The sequence below is a fragment of the Podarcis tiliguerta genome (genome assembly GCF_965153285.1).
Source record: "Podarcis tiliguerta genome assembly, chromosome: 16".
Taxonomy (NCBI): Eukaryota; Metazoa; Chordata; class Lepidosauria; order Squamata; family Lacertidae; genus Podarcis; species Podarcis tiliguerta.
The window spans coordinates 5,170,867-5,195,004 of NC_139549.1; the positions used below are offsets into that span (position 1 = coordinate 5,170,867).

A 24,138-nucleotide genomic window follows, 5' to 3' on the forward strand; every position below is an offset into this window, starting at 1 on the left:
TGTTTACAACAATATAAAGCGCCCTTTCTTTGCCAAGATAGCTGAGTCCTGTGCTCACTTCGGCTGCACATATACTAAAATTGGAACGATACAGAGAAGATTTGCAATGTAGCTGAGTTCTCTGTTTCTTGTTTTCCCAGTTTTCCAGTTCAGTTTTCCACATTTCCACATCAATATGTAATAATAATAATAATAATAATAATAATAATAATTCCCTCATGAAAATTCATGAAATGATCTTTGCTCAAAACGTTGAAAAGCAAGCACAGCCTCAGAGTTTTTTGGGGTCATGTCTTTTAAAAACAAGCATCTGTTCAGGTTTTTGGTATTGCTTTTTTCTGTAATAAAGTTATTCTGCACTGTATCTTCCTTTAACTCATTTAACCACACGAATGCTTTGGGCATTTGACCTTTCTATTTTTTGCTTTCGTTGCATCAGCCGTCGTAATGCTCAAAGAGTTACCTCAGCCTGTTGCACAAAATGTCTTATTTAGTTCCCTCTCTTCACAGGCCTACAGTTCATGGGTAATGCTTTTGCAAACGCCTTCGAAGAAGAAAGATCCACCTTCGATTGTTTGTTCCATGGACTTTCCAACTTGGTCCAACTTGCACTACAACTTCCATCATCCATGACCACTGGTCCTGCTAGCGAGGGATGATGGGATTTGTAGTCCAACAACAAAAACAACAAAACTTCTATTTTCATTGGAGAAATGTTGGAGGCTATTTTGGATCTTCCTACATTCTCCTGCTGCCCTGCTGCTAAATCTGCCACTCTCTGATGTAGCTTGAAAAAGAAATGGCGAGCGAGATCTTAATTGCATTCATTTTGTTAACTAGCGTATTGAAAACACCACCCGCTTGTATAAAATATCTAGGTGGTGGACTGCAATATATATATAAAAAAACTGCAATAAACCAACAGAGCAATGGAAGTCCTGGATTCCTTGACTAGGGGAGAAATCCCTGATTTGCCTGCCTGTCTCTCTCCCTCGTTCAGCTTCCAGCACAGACTGCCAAAACTACAAAGCAGACCTGGTTGTCTCAGGTGTGATGGCGCTGCTTCTCCTCCTCCTCCTCCTCAGCTTCTCCTCTGTATTCGGCTTTTCCAGGCCAGGTAACAGCATCCTCAGGGACGCATTCAGGGCATCCTTTCTCAGTATCTCTTTAGGGCTTAGGGCTGTACACAACTCTCCCAGATTTGGAGGTACTGCAAGCTCATCTCTAACTTGTCTTTGCGGAATTTGTGAGAGGACCTCAGCAGCTACGGGGGAGTTGTGGTTAAGGAGATGTTGGTAATGTTCTTTCCAGCGCATTGCAATAGCTTCAACTCCTCAAAAGATTCCATCAACGGTGTCTCCAGAAAAAATTACACATCACTTGGGAAGACAGGTGAACTAATACCAGTGTACTGGAAGAAGCAAAGATTTCCAGTGTTGAAGCAATGATTCTTCAACATCAACTTCGTTGGACTGGTCAGGCTTCTACGGAAGCCTGATGATTGTCTTCCAAAGCAACTACAGTGGTACCTCACATTAAGTACTTAATTCAGTACAGTGGTACTTCGGGTTACATATGATTCAGGTTACAGACGCTTTATTCTGCAGGGACCCGTGGGCTCTGCCCGATGAGCTGGGTGACTGAGCAGCCTCGCACCTGGATTTTTCTGTAACCCGTATCTGGAAGGCAACAGACGTTCTTCATCCCTAATATGCATGGAGCAGGTGAAGCAGCATTTCTCAAACTTGCTGTTGCACTACAACTCCCATCATCCATGAGTGCTGGTCCTGCTAGCTAAGGATGATAGGAGTTGTAGTCCAACAGCAAGTCTGAGAAACACTGAACAGTTGTAGGGGAGATATCAAGGTCCTTCAGAGAGAGGGCAATGGAACAGGCTTGCAAGGGGTCCCTTCCAACTCTACAGCTCTATGATTTTCGGAAGCTGTGTCAGGCCATTGGTCCATATAGCTCCATATCACCCACACGGGCTGGCAGCAGCTCTGGAGGGTCTCTCCCTGGAGGTGCCATTGGGGAATGATCCTGGGGCCGTTTGCATGCGAAGCCGATGCTCTGAGCCACAATACATGAGGATATTCTTGAGAATGAGGACATTCATGGAGGAAACATCAAGTTTAATACAAACATCAACATTCAGCAAGTGGGGAGGAAAATATATTAAACTTCTGGCATTTGATTGTCTTCCTTCTGTCTCTCCTTGTAATAAACCATGCTTTTTTTAACCACTTGACTGTATCGATTGGTCTGAACGGGACTTTTCATTTCTTGCAACGGACTTCTGCATATTCGGTCTAGAAGGGGAAATGGAAAAGCCAGAGGCCACTTAGTGTTTTTTTTTATTTTCCACATTTGTAAAAGCAAAGCGCCCACCCCCCGCTTTTCTTGGACCAATTTAACATTTTTATTTTTTAAAAAGCGATCTTGTTTTCCTGGGGTTATTAGTCATTTTCACCTCGTGAGCCTTACGCACTTTCTGTTGCAAAAGCAATATTACAAAGCTATGACTATTGAAAAGTAATGCATTTTTTTTTTAAAAAGGAGCATTTTCACTAGATTCAGGGTGTTAGCCCTAGAATATTTTTCTTTTCTTAGTTGCACAATAGTAATTTATGACATTTAAAGGTCCTAAATAATAATAATAATACATTAAAATAAAATAAAATAAAATAGGACTGTGCCAGCAATTAAGAGCACATCCTTTCACAATGTCTGTTTTCAACTTCTTTTTATGGTTTTTATTGTACGGTTCTATACTTTTATCGCAGTAAACCGGTTTTATATATTCTTTATGACACAGCGGTGTACAGATATTTTTTATAAATCAATAAAAACTTCACTATGCAGGGATGGTGAATTACCTGTGGGATCTCCCTCATGGGCAGTTGATTTACTGGCGCATCTGCATTACCTGGGAAGAGAAAAGGGACAAGAAGAAGAAATGTTAATCAGAAGGAAAACCTGAGGAACAGATCCGCGTGATGCGGCTCATTCCCCAAAGGCATTACCTCCAGATCGAAGTCTTCTGCAGAGCAGGACCAAAGGGGGAACCAGCAGGACAACGACTAAACAGGGTATCCCAATCAGCAATATGTTCCTGCAGTCCTCTGCAAGAGGAGAGGTGGAAGAGAGAGGAAGAAAAAGGGGGTCAGTGACTGTGGGGCTGGTGGACCAGTCTAGGACAAAGGGGAGAGCAAATTAATCTATGGAACTCTCTTCCACAAGAGGCAGGGAAGACCACCAACTTGGAGCACTTTAAAAGGGGAGTCATTTTGGGCTCACAGCTGTCCATGGAGGCGCAGGTCAATTCTGTGTCCAGGGCAGCTGTTTATCAGCTCCATCTGGTACGCAGGCTGAGACCCTACGTGCCCAGGGACTGTCTCGCCAGAGTGATGCATGCTCTAGTTATCTCCCGCTTGGACTACTGCAATGCGCTCTATGTGGGGCTACCTTTGAAGGTGACCCGGAAACTGCAACTAATCCAGAATGCGGCAGCTAGACTGGTGATTGGGAGCGGCCGCCGAGGCCTTATAACACTGGTCTTGAAAGACCTACATTGGCTCCCAGTACGTTTCCGAGCACAATTCAAAGTGTTGGTGCTGACCTTTAAAGCCCTAAACAGCCTCAGCCCAGTATACCTCGTCTGTACCCCCATCGTTCTGCCCAGACACTGAGGTCCAGCGCTGAGGGCCTTCTGGCGGTTCCCTTGCTGCGAGAAGCTAAGCTACAGGGAACCAGACAGAGGGCCTTATTGGTGGTGGCGCCTGCCCTGTGGAACGCCCTCCCACCAGATGTCAAAGAGAAGAACAACTACCAGACTTTTAGAAGACATCTGAAGGCAACCCAGTTTAGGGAAGCTTTTAATGCTTGATGTTTTATCGTTTTTTTTTACTATTTTGTTGGGAGCCACCTAGAGTAGCTGGGGAAACCCAGCCAGATGGACAGGGTATAAATAATAAATTATTATTATTATTCCCTCCCTGTGAGCAGTGAGATTACAGGGAACCAGGCAGAGAGCCTTATCAGTGGTGGTGCCCGTCCTGTGGAAGGCCCTCCCAGCAGATGTCAAGGAAATAATCAGATATCTGACTTTTAGAAGACATCTGAAGGCAGCCCCGTTTAGGGAAGTTTTCAATGTTTTATGTTTTATCGTGTTTTTAAAATTCTGTTGGGAGCCACGTAGAGTAGCTGGGGAAACCCAGACAGATGGGCAGGGTATGAATAATAAATGATGATGATGATGATGATGATGATGAAAGAGGACTAGGCAAATGCACAGAGGAGAGGGCTATTGATGGCTACTAGCCACAGTGGCTATGCTCTGTCTGCCCAGTTGGAGCAGCAATGCTGGAAACCACAGGAGGGGAGAGTTGCTTTCGCGTTCGGGTCCTAACTACGCTTCAGGTTACAGACTCCGCTAACCCAGAAATAGTACCTCGGGTTAAGAACTTTGCTTCAGGATGAGAACAGAAATCATGCAGCGGCGGTGCAGTGGCAGCAGGAGGCCCCATTAGCTAAAGTGGTGCTTCAGGTTAAGAACAGTTTCAGGTTAAGAACAGACCTCTGAGGTACCGCTGTACTATGAGGACACAGGTGGCGCTGTGGATAAAACCACAGAGCCTAGGACTTGCCGATCAGAAGGTTGGCGGTTCGAATCCCCGCGACGGGGTGTGCTCCCGTTGCTCGGTCCCTGCTCCTGCCAACCTAGCAGTTTGAAAGCACATCAAAGTGCAAGTAGATAAATAGGGACCGCTCTGGCGAGAAGGTAAACGGCGTTTCCGTGCGCTGCTCTGGTTTGCCAGAAGCGGCTTAGTCATGCTGGCCACATGACCCGGAAGCTGAATGCCACCTCCCTTGGCTAATAAAGCAAGATGAGCACCGCAACCCCAGAGTCGGCCACCACTGGACCTAAAGGTCAGGGGTCCCTTTACCACTCTACTGGTTTCCCCTTAGGACATCTGTTTGGCCACTGTGATGACAGAATGCTGGACTAGATGCCCCCCCCTTTGGCCTGAGGCAGCAAACACTTCTTATGATCTTAAGGACTTTTGCAACATCCCGATAAAGTCATGTCCTGATGGCCCCACAGGAAAGGTATGTGCCCTTGCAAATTCTCACCATTTAGGGAAATGGAGTCCATGGAAAAGCTATAAACTGAACCAGCTATTTGGTTACAAGTTACCTTGGGTTGTAGACGCTGTGTTCGAAGGGACCACTGCACTGATGTTTCTTCTCTCCCGGTCTGAACAGGAATAAGCCATCCCTTGCCTCCATCTCTCTGGAGGAATCACCTTCAGACTCCAAAGGGTGAAGGCTCCTTCCCCATCAATCACGTCACCATCCTTCTGGTCCTGAGAGGTTTCCCCACCAACATCCCAGGAGAAGAAGGTATCCTCATCAGGGTTTGCGTCAATCAGGAGGCAGAGGAGGGGAAGGTGGTGGGAGAGCTCCGTGTCTTCTGCAGCGGAAGGAGCAAGGAGGGAAAGTCTTGGCCCAGAAGTTCCTAGGAGAGAAGGAGAATCGCAGGAGAATGGCTCCTCAGATCTTTAATTAATCCCTCTCGTAGGTTTCATGGGGGTGACATGGCTCCTCAACAAACTAGACCCAATAAACAGCCATCCCAATGACCGTTGCAGGAGTTAGAGAGCTGGACTAGGGCCTGGAAGAGACCTGGGTTCAAATCTCCACTCAGGAAGCTCGCTTTGGGTCTGTCTCAGCCTAGCCTCCCTCACAGGTTGCTGTGGGGATCAGTGAGGAGCAGCTCAACCAAGTGCAAGACCTGGAGCTCCTTGGAGAAAAAAGTGGGGGTGTAAATGCAATAAATAGGGGTGTAAATGCAATAAATAGGGACCCGGGTGGCGCTGTGGGTAAAAGCCTCAGCGCCTAGGACTTGCCGATCGAAAGGTCGGTGGTTCGAATCCCCGCGGCGGGGTGCACTCCCGTCGTTCGGTCCCAGCACCTGCCAACCTAGCAGTTCGAAAGCACCCCCGGGTGCAAGTAGATAAATAGGGACCGCTTAACAGAGGGAAGGTAAACGCCGTTCCGTGTGCTGCGCTGGCTCACCAGATGCAGCTTGTCACGCTGGCCACGTGACCCGGAAGTGTCTGCGGACAGCGCTGGCTCCCGGCCTCTAGAGTGAGATGAGCGCACAACCCTAGAGTCGGACATGACTGGCCCGTACGGGCAGGGGTACCTTTACCTTTACCTTTAAATGCAATAAATAAATAAAGCAAATGCTACAGACCATAATCTAAATCTAAGCTATAGTTGATTAAGCCTAGCCCTACCAATATCTACTAGTAGTACAGTGGTACCTTGGTTTTTGAACAGCTTAGTTGTCAAAGAAGAAGAGAAGAGTTTGGATTTGATATCCCACCTTTCACTCCCCTTCAGGAGTCTCAAAGTGGCTAACATTCTCCTTTCCCTTCCTCCCCCACAACAAACACTCTGTGAGGTGAGTGGAGCTGAGAGACTTCAAAGAAGTGTGACTGACCCAATGTCACCCAGCAGCTGCATGTGGAGGAGCGGAGACGCGAACCCGGTTCCCCAGATTACGAGTCTACCGCTCTTAACCTCCACACCACACTGGCTCTTGAACGTTTTGGGTCCAGAACGCCGCAAACCCGGAAGTGACTGTTTTGGTTTTCGAACGCTCTTTTGGAACCCGAACGCCTGATGGGTCTTCTGCGGCTTCCAATTGGCTGCAAGAGCTACCTGCAGCCAATCAGAAGCTGCGCTTTGGTTTCCGAACGTTTTGGAAGTCGAATGGACTTCCGGAACGGATTCCGTTTGACTTCCAAGGTAGGACTGTATTAGTATTAATAGTCATATTAATACATTTATTTCTTGCCCGCACCAGAAGGTCCCAGAATGGAGATCACAATTTGCTAGAGTGAGGCACAGCTACCCTCAGATGGCAGATATTGGGGGGGGGGGCAACCCCCTCCTTGCCATCCCCTCACCCTGTCTCCTAAGGCAGACTGCCTTGCACACAGGGGAACAGGCAGTTCTGGGTCCAGGGCTTAAATGGAATCCCAGTGTCAACCCAGTTGGATTCTGTATGTGGAAGGAGAAGGTGCCATCTTGTTTTCTTGCCTCAGGTGGCCATGAAAGCTGGAGAAATGAGAATGGGAGCTTCACACTGGTTCCAAGTGGTTTCAGACCAGAGTCCATTCAGAATCTATTTCAGAGGCTCCATTAAGGTGTCCACCGGCAACAACAGTTGTGGGTGGCCCCCACAACTGTGGAAGCGAATGGAGACCAGACACAAGCCCCCCCCCTCACAAATTTTAAGCAGGCCCAAAAGACTTATCTGGTATTTTACTGGGGGGGGGGGCTAAGCGGAACTTTCAAACCGGATGCTGTGTTTATAAGGCGTTATTTCCTTTTGTTTTATTGCACAATGCGTCCCCTTCAAGTGCCACACGCTTGTGTGGTTCTGCGGAGACAGAGGTCATGGGGAAAAAGCCCCTCGCGAAGTCAAGCGCAGCCACTTTTACTTTCGAGTGAGGAAGCCAGTCACAATGCAGAGGGTCTGTTGAAAGGAAGTTGAGAGGGCGAGTCACTTAAGATACGATCGCTTCTGGCTGCTCACCATGATCACAAAATAAAATCAAACAAACACTCCGCAGATCAAGAAAGCATCAATTTTCTGCAGCTGTTTCGAATGTTTGGGGAAACCCAGGCGTATGGAAAACCATTCTGGAAGTGGGTTGGTTGTGGGGTTTTTTGCCGAAGTTTGTAAAAAGGTGGCTCAGAAAGTGGTTTTAAAGCTCAGCAACTTTGCGAAAGGAAAGGTCAACAACTCTTGGCTCTGGATTTTCACTTCCTGAAATATGGCAACCCTGTCTTCATCCTCCACCCAGCAAGAGGCGTTATTGCAGTTCAATGGCACATTTCAGCCAGGCAAAAGCATTTAAACTGGGGGGTGGAGCAGTGAGGGGTGTTGACCTGAAGGGGGCAGGGCATGGTCGATGTGGGAACATGGCCTGTGGGGGTCTGCCCAGGAGCCTAGAGGCAACATTCACACACCCTGGGCCTGACGTTTCCCATCCCTGCCACTGAAGATGCCAGCGTGGTTAAACAGCAGCGTCACGAAACCTAAAAACAAAAAAGGCAAGAGAGCTTGTTTAAAGTAGCGGAAGCTGCGTCCAGACATGGATTGGAGCAGGGTGGAGAGAGACCCACAAAGCAAAATTAACAGAAGGTTTGGGGAGCAGAATGCTTAACAGGTTAGGACAAACAAATAAAAATGTCTTTAAATATATCTGCGGCAGGAAACCAGGCAGACAGGCAGTTGCAACAGATAACAAAGCTGTGTTGGGGAGAAACTCAATTATTTTGTGGGTCTTCACTTGAGGAGATATTGGGCAGTTATTTGTGTGCTGTTCTTTGAAACTTGCTAGCGGCCTATGGCAGGGACGTGGGTGGCCTAGGGCTTGCCGATCAGAAGGTCGGCGGTTTGAATCCCTGCGACGGGGTGAGCTCCCGTTGCTCGGTCCCTGCTCCTGCCAACCTAGCAGTTCGAAAGCACGTCAAAGTGCAAGTAGATAAATAGGTACCGCTCCAGCGGGAGGGTAAACAGCGTTTCCGTGTGCTGCTCTGGTTCGCCAGAAGCGCCTTAGTCCTGCTGGCCACATGACCCGGAAGCTGTACGCCGGCTCCCTTGGCCAATAAAGCGAGATGAGTGCTGCAACCCCAAGTTGGCCACGACTGGGCCTAATGGTCAGGGGTCCCTTTACCTTTAGGGGCCTATGGCAGGTTTGCAAGTGGACTGGGTGTATATTAAATAAACAACAGGAGTATCTGACATCTGCTGAGCCACTCACCTAAGACGATCAGCCTCATCCCACTAAAGAAGGTGAATTTCTGAGCCATAGCTCCAACACAGTAATACACCCCAGAATCTCTTCCCTGGACGTTGTGTCGGGTCAGATTCACTTGGCTTGGGGGTTTTGTTCCTGGTTTTTGAGTGGTATACATCTCTGCAATCTTACGCAGTCTCCCTTCCTGTTCCTCTTTGTACAAGCTCACTACCGACACAAAACGTCCTTCTGGAATGTTGCAGCTGATGTTGACAGTGGCTCCAGAAGGTGCTGAGATCCTTGCCAGCATCTGCGGGAATTCGGTGATCCCCTGTGATCCAGCAGCTGCAACAGGGAAGCAAAGGGATGTGTGGTTGGTCCCATTTGGTTGGTCCCACTAAACAGAAAACCAAAATGACCACCCCCGACTATAAAATATTTCTTTTAAAATAGGGTGCGTATGACAGACCTGTTTGCTGCTTCCCCCTTTCCCTGCCCCTGTCTGGGTTGTCACTTGATGGAGGGTAAGATACAGAAGGATTATTAAACCTCAATAAAAGGATGCACACTCAGAAATTGATTTCTCTCAGACATGTTGAATTTTTCAACTTCCGAAAATGAGGGGTGCTGAAAAGTTGTAACATAACTTGAGAATGCAAAAGATATTTAGGTTAAATGAATATAATTTAGCTTTGCTTGGTAAGTAAAATAATTGCCAGGCACTTGCAGTTATATTTATTATTATTAATCATTTGCTGCTGCTGCTGTTAATTCAGCATCACCTGACATTTTCAGAAGGAAAAATTTAAAGTATTTGGTTTTCTGAAAGCAGTTTATGTGCTTCTTTGTCAAACATAGCTTTACCAAGATAAATGTTGTCTGGTCATGAAAAGAATGGCAGATTTGAATTCCACACAAACAAAAACATAGCTTTAAAACCCCTCACTGAAGAAATTTGCAAAAATTAAGTTTTACCCTCTAGAATGAGATGCACTGTGAAGAAAAAGAGGGTACATTCTATCATATGTGGTGGGAATGTAAGAAAGTAAAAAGCTTTTGGGAAATGATATATAATGAATTGAAGAAAATGTTTAAGTACACTTTTGTTAAGAAACCAGAAGCGTTTTCACTTGGTATTACAGGGAATGAGATAAACAAGAAATAAAGGAAGCTATTTTTATATGCGGTGACTGCAGCAAGAATACTGATGGCTCAGAAATGGAAGCAAAAGGAGCTACCTACATTAGAAGAATGGAGAATGAAGATGATGGACTATGCAGAACTTGATAGACTGACGGGAAGGATCTGAAATCGATGAGATCAGAGATTTATAGAAGATTGGGAAAAGTTTACAGAGTATATGCACAAACTAAGTGGAAATCAAATAACGCTTGTAAGCTTTAATGAAGCTCTGTAATAAGAAACGTTAGAATATGAGTAAAATAAGATTTAATTTATAAAAATATTAGAAGTAAGGTTTTAGAAATGTGTAAGAAATTAAGAAGGGAAGGAGTATCAGCCAAGTTGAGGGAAGTCAAAAAAGAGAATGGATATATAAAAAAAGATGTAATAATAATAATAATAATAATAATAATAATAATAATAATAATTTATTATTTATACCCCGCCCATCTGGCTGGGTTTCCCCAGCCACTCTGGGGGCTGTATGAATTGTATAAATTTTATACTGGAAAAATTGAATACAAATTATTTACAAAAAAAATATAGAATGAGATGCACTGTGAGTATCCCCAAGCATAACAAATTTTGTGTTAAGCAATTAGCAACTAATTCCAAGCAGATTTCTTGTGGGGAGCAACTACCCTGCCAAACAAGGGTGCTTAAGAAACTTTATAGCTGCAAAAAGAAAACCAACCTCCTTTTTGCTCCTTAGGGAAGGAGACATGTCAATCAAGTTCCTAAACCAGGTTCCAAATAAGAAACTTCAAATATTTATTCAATGTTTCAAATATTTATTCAAATATACTTTACTGATTACTGAAACTGAATCAGTAGATTGTACTATATAAAATTAAAGTGTTTCTTTTTGCCAATTTAGAAGACATGACATCACAAAATATAAGATATGCTCATCGTTTAATTGAAGCGCATCTTGCTATTTGTCAAGACTCTGCTGAAGATTTGAGGTGGGAGAGAAGTTTGTTCAGCTTTCATTTTAATGGGAACCAACCTAATTTGTGCTTCCTGAAAACATAAGCAGATTGAAACACAGCATTCCTACAAAATTCACATTACTCTGAATATTTCAGGGTAGCTGTCCAACCCAAAAGTGTGCAGCTATTCGTGAAAACAATGTGAAAACAAAGCTACGTTATGTTATGGGAAATTGCTTGAAAAAATACACGTTTTGCAAAATTGTTCACAAATATGCATGCGTTATGCAAAGAGGTATATATTATGGGAAATGCTCGTGAAAATGGATAAATATTTCAATACAGCCTTTTAACAAACATTTGCAAATTGATGCAGAGATGTGGCAGAAAGCAGGTTTTTTGGGAAGGGATGACAAACTGAAAGAAGGCAAAACCGAATGCTTTGTCCATTGCTGGTGAAGACAGGTAATAATTTTACTCACGTTTTTATTTTTAAAAAATTCTGCGCAAAATGCACAATCCATGCATGCTACAATTCTATAAATATCTACTCAGAAATAAGTCTCACTGTGTTCAACGCTGCTTACTCCCTAAGAAGTGATAATAATAATAATAATAATAATAATAATAATAATAATTTGTATCCCGCTCTCCCCAGCCAAAGCCAGGCTCAGAGCGGCTAACATCATATAAATAAGACAATATGCATAATACAATATACAATATGCAAATAAAATAACATTCAACATTCATTAAAATAATATAGAATAATATTAAATATCATTAAATATAGGACTGCAGTCTTAAAAGCAGAACCAATATATAAAATCCATCGAAACCTCATCTCACCACGAATTGTTAAACTTATCAGGTTCCAGAAATACTTACTGCGTAGAGAAAGTAGCACGATCCCAAGAAATGATACAAACATTTCCCGGTTCTGCGCAGTCCTTTGTTGGGCGAGGGCGAAACGTCGTGATTGTGTGACGAATTCCGTGGGAGCGAAGCCGGCGAAATCCAGAGAAGGTTGTTGGAATAGGATGCTAGATTGCTTTTCTCCTCAACCACGAAAGCAGGAACATGTGGACTAGTGCTTTGCTCTCCAGTGCAGCAAACCCAAACCTTCCCCCAATTTTCATCAAAAAAATATATTTATGAAACAGAAAACCATTTGGTGCTCCCAAACACTGACCAACCTGTGCTGCAGAGGAAACCCAAATCTGCCGAATAATAGGGCCGGCTTTTAACGGCACGAGAGATCTTCAGATATGGGACAAAACCTGAGAGCTAAGCTCTGGGATTCAAAATCCGCTGCAGCAAACCCAAATCTTCCCCCAATTTTCATCCAAAAATAGATTTATTTTTGGGGTGCTTCCAAACACCTGCCAATCTGTGCTGAAGAGGCAACCCAAATCTGCCTATCGAAACCTGATAGCTAAGATCTGGGATTCAAAACTGTACCAGGGGCATCAAAGCTGAGCTGCAGTCCTGCTGTAGGTTTGACGTCTCAAATAATTCAGGTTCAGTGGTGGTTCTGTTGAATTCATGTGGCTGATTCCCCCTCGCTGTCTGCCTGGGAGGCAGACAGTGACCTTTCTCAGTGGTTCCATCCCCACCTTGAACCGCCCACAGGGAGGTGTTTCTTTGCAAAAAGCTGGGGCCACACGACTAGACCTCTTCCTTGAAGCTGCAGATCAGACACAGGTTGGGGGTCAGGGAGGGGGGTGTTTTTAGTGATGGGGGGGACGTCACAGCAAGGATGGGTCCAACTGCACAATCGTTCATCAGAAGCAACAAATAATAATAATAATTTATTCTTTGTACCCCGCCCATCTGGCTGGGCTTCCCCAGCCACTCTGGGCGGCTTCCAACCAAGATTAAAAATACATCAAAATGTCACACATTAAAAAAAAACTTCCCTGAACAGGGCTGCCTTCAGATGTCTTCTAAATGTCAGGTAGTTGTTTATCTCTTTGACATCTGATGGGTCAAAGAATATACACAGCCGAGAGAGGTTGCAAGAGGATGGTACATTTCTGAGAAAGTGGAAGTTGCTTTTTACATCTCTGGAAATTAAAACGTTTGAGATTTTCTAGAAGATGCATAGCATAATTGCATATCATATGTCTTGATTTTTTTTTAACATTTCATATATTATTTGCTTCAATGGTTCTTATTTCACTTATGTGCATTGTTAATAATAATAATAATAATAATAATAATAATAATAATAATAATACTTTTATTATTTGTATGCCGGCCATCTGACTGGGTTGCCTAAGTACATTGCTTAAAAGGTGGAATTGCTATTAGAAGTAGTGTTTAGCTTTAATCTGGAATTGATAACATACATACATTTAACTATGGATTCTTTTCTGTTGGGATATATAAATTGCTTAGCGGTTTGTGTTGAAATATGAGGAAACATATAAGTTGAATTAAGGGAGTAAATGAAAGAAAAGTGGAGGATCGTATTTATTTTATTTCTATCAAGCTTTCATAGCCTGACTTTCTGAGCACAGGACAGCTAACAACAAAAATAAAAATGTAAAATATAAAAAATTGAAACGTTTTTTATTTGAGTTTCTACTGAAATGAGGCTGCATTTTAATGTTGTACTTTAATCTTGTTTTTAAGTTGTATTTTAATCAATTGTTTCTATACCTGGTGTTAGCCTCCCTGTGCCCAGTCTTGACTGGGGAAGGCAGGGTATAAATAAAATTTATTATTATTATTATTATTATTATTATTATACGTAAATCCGCCACTGGCCCCTGTGAGAAAAGCATGGTGGACTAGATGGACTCCCTTTGACCTTATTACGTTAAACTTAAGATCGGGAAAACTAGAACCTGAGTGAACCTGAAACTGAGATATTCCCCCATCCTTATCATTCACTCAGAGAATGAGCCTGAGATAAATGCTGTTTTTCTTCCCGACAACAGGATGTAGCAGCTGGTGGCACATATTGGCGCCACTAAACGCAGAAACATTATCGTTCTTACAAAAGACAGCAGAGAATTTCTGTTGTGATCCCACCCTGAGATCTATGGGTGTAGGAGGGTATGCAAATTTATTAAATAATAATAATAAAATAAAGAAATCAGCAGAGAAGGGAACAGAAAAGCAACCTTTGGTATCTCTTCACCCTGGACAGTTCCACCCCAGAGATGGCAACTAAGAACCTAAACCTGGCTGCTTTTTTCCTCCTCCCTCCCAATCCATTTTTCCTTTGGGGTTATGTATTTTTAACTCTTGGGCTTCATGATCACTGCAGATGGTGACAGCAGCCATGAAATTAAAAGATGCCTGCTTCTTGGGAGAAAAGCAATGACCAACCTAGACAGCATCTTAAAAAGCAGAGACATCACCTTGCCAACAAAGGTCCGTATAGTAAAAGCCATAGTTTTCCCAGTAGTGATGTATGCAAGTGAGAGCTGGACCATCAAGAAGGCTGATCACTGAAGAATTGATGCTTTTGAATTCTGGTGCTGGAGGAGACTCTGGAGAGTCCCATGGACTGCAAGAAGATCCAACCTCTCCATTCTGAAGGAAATCAGCCCTGAGTGCTCACTGGAAGGACAGATTGTGAAGCTGAGGCTCCAAGACTTTGGCCACCTCATGAGAAGAGAAGACTCCCTGGAAAAGACCCTGATGTTGGGAAAGATGGAGGGCCCAAGGAGAAGGGGACGACAGAGGACGAGATGGTGGGACAGTGTTCTCGAAGCTACCAGCATGAGTCTGACCAAACTGCGGGAGGCAGTGGAAGACAGGAGTGCCTGGCGTGCTCTGGTCCAGGGGGTCACCAAGAGGCGGACATGACTAAACGACTAAACAACAACATTTTTAACTCCTAAGCATGAAGGTCAAGACTGATTTGCATGTGTGATTTGCAAGCCATTCTCTGAACCCTTTTTGGCTGAAGGGAGACATTAAAAAAAAGAGAGAGCTTTAGATTTGTTAAAAAAATGAAAAATCCACTCCTTTGCTCTGCAGAGAGGCTGCTTAATGTTATTTTAGAAGGCAAGATGAGGTGATGGGTTGCTATTGGGGTTGGGCTGGGATCTGAATGTCTCTGAGGCGTCTGTGGGCATTTCTGACGCAAGTCTATGCACCTCCAAACCTGAGTCGGTTTAAATTGTATTATTGCGGCTCTCACACATACAGGAGAAGGAAACCACACAAAGATAGAGGCAGCTTAGGTCAATATATTTATACTTTTCTGAGCAACAGTGGAAAAAGAAACCCCGAATTGTTTGCCCAGAACAAATAAACAAAAGATAAGGTAGAGAAGAATGAGGTTTCTGTTGCCCACTTCCAAAATCTCCCCAAGCCCTACATTTGATTACAGAAGAAGGGGTGCAAACAAGAGTTGCCAACTTTTCCTGCTGGCAAGGCTCCTCTGCCCTGAACAGCTGTGTGAGAAGCAAAAATTGAACAGTGGGTACTTTGTGCAACACCGCACCTGAGGTTGCTTTTAAAATTTATTAAAGATTTCTTAGTTTACAAACAACAACAACATTGTCTCTTTTTTCAGGCTGTGCTTCCTGCAGATCCTTTTTCATTTGTTGTGAGACATAGTGTTGCATGCAGTGAGAGCCAGTGTGGTGTAGTGGTTAAGAGTGGTGGACTCGTAATCTGGTGAACCGGGTTCGATTCCCTGCTCCTCCACATGCAGCTGCTGGGTGACCTTGGGCCAGTCACACTTCTCTGAGGTCTCTCAGCCCCACTCATCTCACAGAGTGTTTGTTGTGGCGGAGGAAGGGAAAAGGAGATCGTTAGCCGCTTTGAGACTCCTGAAGGGGAGTGAAAGGCGGGATATCAAATCCAAACTCTTCTTCTTCTTCTTCTTTAGTGTTAGGTTGGGAAGAAAAGAGGGGGGAAGAGGGGGAACGGTGAGTGGGGTGGGGTGAGGTTTGTGTCAGCATCACTTGTGTGGGTTCTCTTACTACTCACTCGTTACATTTCCTTGGTGGTGAGAGAGGATGGGGGTGGCCTTACGGTCTAGTTCTGAGGTTATGTCTTCCCCTTCTGCTTCTCTGCTCGCCCTGAAGCTGTTGTTAACGGAGAAATCTGAGGGCTCCCTTGGATAAAAAACAAGGACACCAGCCAGGAATACCAGAGCAAAACCGCAGCCAGTAGGCTTGGTCTTTATTGAAGACTGTTGCGACAGGACTCCCACCTGCCACACAGTGGAACAAGATGGAAGCCCCGAACAAAAGAGCCCCCAAACTTTTATTAGCTGCTAATCCCCATGTTGGACGCGGGTGGCGCTGTGAGTTAATCTATTCCAGCCATCCAGATGTTGTGCAGCTCCACAATTGATGACATGGCCAATTGGCCAGAGATGATAATAGGAGTGAGCTATAGTTGTCATCAGGACACAGGTGGCGCTGTGGTCTAAACCACTGAGCCTCTTGGGCTTGCCAATTGGAAGGTCGGCGGTTCGAATCCCTGCAACAGGGTGAGCCCCCGTTGCTCGGTCCCTGCTCCTGCCAACCTAGCAGTTTGAAAGCACGTCAAAGTGCAAATAGATAAATAGGTACCGCTCCGGCGGGAAGGTAAACGGCGTATCCGTGTGCTGCTCTGGTTCGCCAGAAGCGGCTTAGCCATGCTGGCCACATGACCCGGAAGCTGTACGCCGGCTCCCTCAGCCTGTAAAGCAAGATGAGCGCCGCAATCCCAGAGTCGGCCACGACTGGACCTAACGGTCAGGGGTCCCTTTAACTTTATTACCTTTAATCCCCATGTTACACCCCCCCCAAACTACATCACTAATACATCATGGTTACATCATGAAAGGGGAGGTCTGGTGGCAGTAATCTGAGCATCCTGGACCCTGCCGCACGGTTCTCCTTGCCCTCCACCAAACACCCATCAAGTGTAACAAAAGAGATCTTTACATTTCTCTGTTTCCCAGCCAAGTTAATCACACTCTTTTGTCTTCATCTGGGTTTGTTATTTCTGGAATGGCTACCTGTCTGGCACTCAGGTATCAGGATGCCAGGAATTATCCCTCAGGCAGAGGGGCTGCTGAGGAGCTGAGCTCACATGTCTATATGGATTTCTGATATTTTCCCTGTGAGCCAGTACATAGATACATTTATCAGCGAATTCTTACATTTGGTATCGTGCAGCAAAAGCCCTTTGAAAAGATAGGAAGAAACTGTGATGAAGTGTTTTGTGGGGACAAATCACAAAAGTCACAAAAGTGATTTTGGTAGTGGGCTGCATGTGCATGATATCTGCTGGAGGGGCAACCCCCCCCCCAACCTATACATAAATTCCTGCAACACTGTTCAAGGTGCAGGAGCCTTGCGAGGGGGAAAAATTGGCGCCTCCACCTGTGGAAGGGGCAGTTGGCCTTCAGGTGGCCTGATACAAAAGGGGACTGGATTGCATGCTTCTAATCATTGGTAGGCAAACTAAGGCCCAGGGGCTGGATCCGGCCCAATCGCCTTCTAAATTAGTGTGTTTTTACCTGAGTAGAATGTGTGCTTTTATTTAAAATGCATCTCTGTGTTATTTGTGGGGCATAGGAATTCGTTCATTTCCCCCCTGTTACGGCAAAATCTGGGTGCGAGGCTGCTCTGCCACCCAGCTCGTCGGACTAAGTCCGCGGGTCCCTGCGGAGGAAAATGAGTTCAGCCGGAGAGGAGCAAACTGCAGAAGATCCATGTTTATTGCGCAACAAGGTTCAAGTCGAGATTGAACAGCGAGAAAGGGATGACATGAATTTTTGAAACTTCCCTCCATGTCCCAGAATACAGTGCAAAATACATCCCAGTTACATCATGAATACATTAAGAAGAGGTTGGGTTACACAGATTACATCATGAATATATTAAGAAGAGGTTGGGTTACACAGGATTAACATATGGAGGAGGGAGGGGGGAATATGCAGAGCTGGAGATATGCGTAGATAAGCACATCCTGAGTCCAGGTGATGAGAAGACAATGGTCCATGTATGCATAGTCTGCCACCTGGCAGAGTGATTTGACAGGATTAGGGTCTTAACACCTTGCTTGAGGGATTATGGAGGACAGGGGAGGTGTCATGGAGTTCTAGAGAAATTGAGCAAATTGGCACGTTGATTTTCTATGAATTTTATAGATTTTAGTCCCTTTTGTCATTGACAATTGGAAATAAATGGATATATTGTAGCGAAGAAGGAGGTGAAGAAGACATGCCCCCCCCTTCCGTATCACCCCCAAAAAATATAGCCCAGCCGCCCACAAGGTCTGAGGGACAGTGGACCGGCCCCCTGCTGAAAAAGTTTGCTGAACCCTGGACTCTGACTGCAGAAGCATACCCTCCAACATTTATCTGATGGAAACAGGGACGTCCCATTCCATAATGATAATTTTACTATTTATACCCCACACATCTTACTGGGTTGCCCCAGCCATTCTGGGCAGCTTCCAACATACATAATAACATGATAAACCCATACTTACAGTGGTACCTCGGGTTACAGACGCTTCAGGTTACAGACTCAGAAACCCAGAAATAGTACCTCTTGTAAAGAACTTGGCTTCAGGATAAGAACAGAAATCATGCTCCGGCGGTGTGGCAGCAGTAGGAGGCCCCATTAGCTAAAGTGGTGCTTCGGGTTAAGAACAGTTTCAGGTTAAGAACGGACCTCCAGAACAAATTAAGTTTTTAACCCGAGGTACCACTGTACTGTTTTAAAAAACCCTTCCCTATACAGGATTGCCTTCAGGGGTCGGATAACTCCATACCCTCCAACACTTCTCCGTTGAAAACAGGGATGCCCTAATGAAAAGCGGCGCATTCTGGGACCAAAACAGAGACTGTGAAGGCTTCTGTAAATCCGGGACTGTCCCTGGAAAATAGGGACACTTGGAGGGTCTGCAGAAGAGGCAAACTTTGTCACCCTTTTTGCCATCCCCAGGGCTCCAGGCAGTGGCGTAGCGTGGGTTGTCAGCACCCGGGGCAAGGCAAGTAATTTGCACCCCCTAACCTGTGGATTTGCGCCCCCTAACCCTAACCCCCAGATGTTGCGCCCGGTGCGGCCGGCCCCCCCTGCACCCCCACGCTATGCCACTGGCTCCAGGAAATGTCACACTGCTCCTTTCTAACTACCTTCATTTATGACACTATTAAATCAGGGGTTCCCAAATTTTTGGAGGAGGGTGACAGCTGGGAGGAGCGCAGACAGAAGAAACGCCATGGTGCATCTACAGCAGCACAACTGGACGCCTTCAACTGCCCCAGCTGCAACAAAACATGTAATAATAAATGCTGGAAATGTAATGAGATTGAAGGTACATTCTTTCACCTTTGGTGGATGTGCCCAAGGATTAAGAACTTCTGGGAGATGATTTATAATGAAATGAAAAAGGTATTTAAATATACTTTCTTGAAGAAACCAGAGGCCTTTCTCCTGGCCATGGTCGCCAATTGGTGCCAAAGAAGGACAGAACTTTTTTTATGTATGCCACAACAGCAGCAAGAATACTTAACGCAAAGCATTGGAAGACACAAGAGCTACCCACCCAGGAAGAATGGCAGATGAAGCTGATGGACTACATGGAATTGGCGGAAATGACTGGCAGAATCCGAGACCAGGGAGAAGAGTCGGTGGAAGAAGATTGGAAAAAATGTAAAGTATATTTACAGAAATATTGCAAAATTAATGAATGTTAAAAGAATGCTGGAATGAAGCTATATGGTTTTAGCAGAAATGCTATAAAGAATTAAGTAAAAACTGATTGTTAATGGGCCAAAGTGGAAAATTTAAAGTTAGATTGTGTTAAGACAAATTATAGAACAAAAAATGGAGAAAGATGGAAAGGATTTGCTGAAATAGCTAATTGAATTAGAATACAAAAAAGGGAGGTGTGAGGAGGTCGATGAAACAAGTAAATGAAAGGTAAAGATAAGGAAATGTTGGATGTGTTTTTAAATGTTTTTGTTTTTCTGGTTGTTCTGATGTATTGTTTTTTCTGTTTTCCTTTTATTTTTGATGTATTGTATGTTAACATTTTTATTGTTTCTTTTCTTTTTTTCTTTTTCTGTAACTATCAAACTTCTAATAAATACTATTTAAAAAAACCACAAAAACACATGTCTCTCCCCTATTGGTCTCTACAGCCACAGGAGGCGCTACAAACTTCCAATGGTTTGGCTTCACCCGCAAAGGCACACTCCTTCGGAGTCTCCCGAGATAGATGCCAAAGGCAAAAACAGGATTTGGAAAGTTGGAGCCACAGGCTTACAATCTATTCCAGCCATCCAGATGTTGTTCAGCTCCCCAATTGATGACATGGCCAATTGGCCAGAGATGATAATAGGAGTGAGCTATAGTTGTCATCAGGACACAGGTGGCGCTGTGGTCTAAACCACTGAGCCTCTTGGGCTTGCCGTCGGAAGGTTGGCGGTTTGAATCCCTGCAACAGGGTGAGCTCCCGTTGCTCGGTCCCTGCTCCTGCCAACCTAGCAGTTCGAAAGCACGTCAAAGTGCAAGTAGATAAATAGGTACCGCTCCGGCGGGAAGGTAAACAGCGTTTCCGTGCGCTGCTGTGGTTCACCAGAAGTGGCTTAGTCATGCTGGCCACATGACCCGGAAAAACTGTCTGCGGACAAACACCGGCTCCCTCGGCCAGTAAAGCAAGATGAGCGCCGCAACCCCAGAGTCGTCCGCGACTGGACTTAACTGTCAGGGGTCCTTTACCTTTACCTTATAGTTGCCATCATCTGAGATGCCCACCCCTGATTCAGACTAACTTGCCAGCTTGGCAAAATTCATGAGGACTACCCCATGCCAAAAATCATTTGGGCTAGGCTTACCTAGAAAAGCACAGGAGTGTGTTTGTTATCTGATGGCCTTTTTCATCTCTCTCCCCCCCCCCAAGCTGAAAACAGGAAACTAGGCTTCTAGCTTGCCATTTCAGAGCTATATTTAGGCTGAAGTTGTCCATCTATGCTGATGAAAGAGACCGCAGGTACGTTTGAGGTCCCGCACCTCAAACCAGATAGCGGCACCCTTGGTAAATGCCACGCTTTTGCCTGAGACAACCTTTCTGTTCTTTTGGTCTTGGGTTGTGTTTGTGTCTTTTTACTTGTTAAGGCTGGATAAAAGAAGTCAGAATCCTGAAACAATAACCTATACTGAAACATAAATAAGAATGAATAAAATACAGTGAGCAATTATAATAGACATGTAAATATGCAGATAATTTATAATGCTAGGTATATCAAAAGCCTTTCCTTTCCACTGCTGAATTCATGGAGCTCATCTCCTTTTGCCCCATGCCCAAGCGTCACATTTGTCTGTTTGAAGACATGCGCACATTCAGGGTTTGCCAAAAAAGAAAGAAAGAAAGAAAGAAAGAAAGAAAGAAAGAAAGAAAGAAAGAAAGAAAGAATCATTTTAAAGAGACTGATCTTGGATAGGGAGGAAGCGCCTTCGTGACTTCCTGGGTGTTAGCCAATTGGTGCTGTTCTCATCCAAGTCAGCATCAAACTTGAAAAACCAGCTTCTTTCCCTCTAAAGAAACCTGGGTGTGCTGGGGAGGGGAGCAGTTCCCACTGCTCCAGAAATGTTCTATCCAACGTCATTCTGGAACGTGTCCAGAAGAGGACGACAGAGATGCTCAAGAGTCTGGAAACCAAGCCTTAAGAGGAACGGTTGAGGAGAGATAGGATAGCCATCTTCAAATATCTCAAAGGCTGTCACACGGAAGAGGGAACAAACTTGTTTTATCCTGCTCTGGAGGGCAGGACTCGACCCAACGGCTTGAAGTTACAGGAAAGGAGATTTTGATTAAACCTCAGGAAAAGTTGATCGACAGAGGAACGGTCTCCCTAGGGAGGTTGTGGACTCGCATTGTTTGGAGGTTTTTAAGCAGAAGTTGGCTGGCCATCTGTCATGGATGCTTTCGATGAGATTCCTGCATTGTAGGGGGTTGGACTAGATGACCCCTGTGGTTCCCTCCTACTCTACAATTCTACGCTTCTTTGAGAGGGCAAGATTCCAGTCCTCATGGTTCCAATCAAAGCACTGGGTTAGGCAGGAGCAGAGGAAGCAGAGCATTGTCCCACGTAGCTCAGCACCGTCTACACTGACTGGCAGCATCTCCCCAGGATTTCGAGGAAGGAGACATTCTGTGCACAAAGCAGGTGCTCTAACCACTGTGAACTACAGCCCTTCCCCGCTACGTAGGCGATGGTTTTTTGTAGCTCGATTCTATTTTGGAAGGTGATTGCATCACACCCTAATTATCAGGCGAGGAGTTTTAAGGGACCCAGAAGGGAAATAACAGATGAATGAGTTTCCTGCTGGAACTTGTCTCAGTCGCAGAGAATACCAAAAATGTCCCAAAGTGTTCTATGCGCCAGAGGAAATGTCTGAGAAAGGATACTGTTTGGACTGTGTGTCTGCAGCTGCCATGTGACAGGGACGGCCGTGCATTTAGAAAAGGGGAAAGAACCTCAACGTACGATAATAACGGAAGGAAACTTTACAAACCTGTGGCTGGCAGCCAAAGGAGGCTGGGGACGCATCTTCTAAAGAGCAGTTCCTCACTTTCATCCCCATTTGACAAGCATTTTGTAGTCAAAGCATCCTGAAACCCCAGCGCCCAATTGGCCCCTTCCCCAAAAACTTGGAGACTCTTGAGAGTCCCATGGACTGCAAGAAGATGAAACGCATCCATTCTGAAGGAAATCAGCCCTGAGTGCTCACTGGAAGGACAGATCCTGAAGCTGAGGCTCCAAGACTCTGGCCACCTCATGAGAAGAGAAGACTCCCTGGAAAAGACCCTGATGTTGGGAAAGATGGAGGGCACAAGGAGAAGGGGACGACGGAGGACGAGATGGTGGGACAGTGTTCTCGAAGCTACCAGCATGAGTTTGACCAAACTGCGGGAGGCAGTGGAAGACAGGAGTGCCTGGCGTGCCCTGGTCCAGGGGGTCACGAAGAGTCGGACACGACTAAACGAATAAACAACAACAACCAAAAACTTGGGCACATGCCTATGGCGGCTGTTTTGATCCCTGCCTCTAAGCGATCTTCCCTTGCCTCAGCCAAAAGGGGTCTTTGCGTTGCCCATCACTAGCCATCAAAATCCTATTCCTTCTCCTGCCTCCTCTGCTGTTGTGGCAAATAAATAGGATAAAATGTGGGCTTAGCATCTAGCCGGAGAACTGTAGAGTCGGAAGGGACCCTGAGGGTCATCTAGCCCCACCCCCGGCCAAGCAGGAATCACAGCTGGAGAATTCCTGGCAGGCGGCCACCAAACTTCTGCACTGTGGGTTAAACAACAGAGCCTAGGACTTGCCGATCAGAAGGTCGGCGGTTTGAATCCCTGCAACAGGGTGAGCTCCCGTTGCTCGGTCCCTGCTCCTGCCACCCTAGCAGCTCAAAAGCACGTCAAAGTGCAAGTAGATAAATAGGTACCGCTCCAGTGGGATGGTAAACTGCGTTTCCATGCCCTGCTCTGGTTCTCCAGAAGTGGCTTAGTCATGCTGGCCACATGACCTGGAAGCTATACGCCAGCTCCCTTGGCAAATAAAGTGAGATGAGCGCCGCAACCCCAAAGTCGTCCACGACTGGACCTAATGGTCAGGGGTCACTTTACCTTTTATTGTTGTTTAGTCGTGTCTGACTCTTCGTGACCCCATGGACCAGAGCACACCAGGCACTCCTATCTTCCACTGCCTCCCGCAGTTTGGTCAAACTCATGCTGGTAGCTACGAGAACACTGTCCCACCATCTCGTCCTCTGTCGTCCCCTTCTCCTTGCGCCCTCCATCTTTCCCAACATCAGGGTCTTTTCCAGGGAGTCTTCTCTTCTCACGAGGTGGCCAAAATCTTGGAGCCTCAGCTTCAGGATCTGTCCTTCCAGTGAGCACTCAGGACTGATTTCCTTAAGAATGGAGAGGTTTGATCTCCTTGCAGTCCATGGGACTCTCCAGAGTCTCCTCCAGCACCAGAATTCAAAAGCATCCATTCTTCGGCGATCAGCCTTCTTTATGGTCCAGCTCTCACTTCCATCCATCACTACTGGGAAAACCAGAGCTTTTACTATACGGACCTTTGTTGGCAAGGTGATGTCTCTACTTTTACCTTTACCTTTTACCTTTACCTTGTTGGCAAGGTGATGTCCCTTTACCTTTACCTTTAAGCAAAAGCAGGACATTCTGGGATCAAATCAGAAACTGGGATGGCTTCTATAAAT

General features: G+C 45.3%; 2 protein-coding genes across 3 annotated transcripts in view; one reads left to right on the forward strand and one right to left on the reverse strand.

Annotated features, from left to right (window-relative positions):
• Positions 1-24,138, forward strand: part of LOC310666130 (intelectin-like protein) — an 814,635-nt gene that overhangs the window by 244,415 nt on the left and 546,082 nt on the right. The window lies entirely within an intron of this gene.
• Positions 2,118-12,551, reverse strand: LOC310666144 (uncharacterized protein). Of its 2 annotated transcripts, XM_083416793.1 has the most exons (6): positions 11,822-12,542; positions 8,844-9,164; positions 5,198-5,518; positions 3,024-3,122; positions 2,877-2,926; positions 2,118-2,309 (listed from the first exon to the last, which is right to left on the reverse strand). In XM_083416793.1, the coding sequence occupies exons 1-6, from the start codon at positions 11,862-11,864 to the stop codon at positions 2,277-2,279; spliced, it is 867 nt and encodes a 288-aa protein (XP_083272919.1). In that variant the 5' UTR covers positions 11,865-12,542; the 3' UTR covers positions 2,118-2,276. The 2 variants fall into 2 exon arrangements, with proteins under 2 accessions (XP_083272919.1, XP_083272920.1); XM_083416794.1 differs by lacking the exon at positions 3,024-3,122 and having other exon boundaries at positions 11,822-12,551.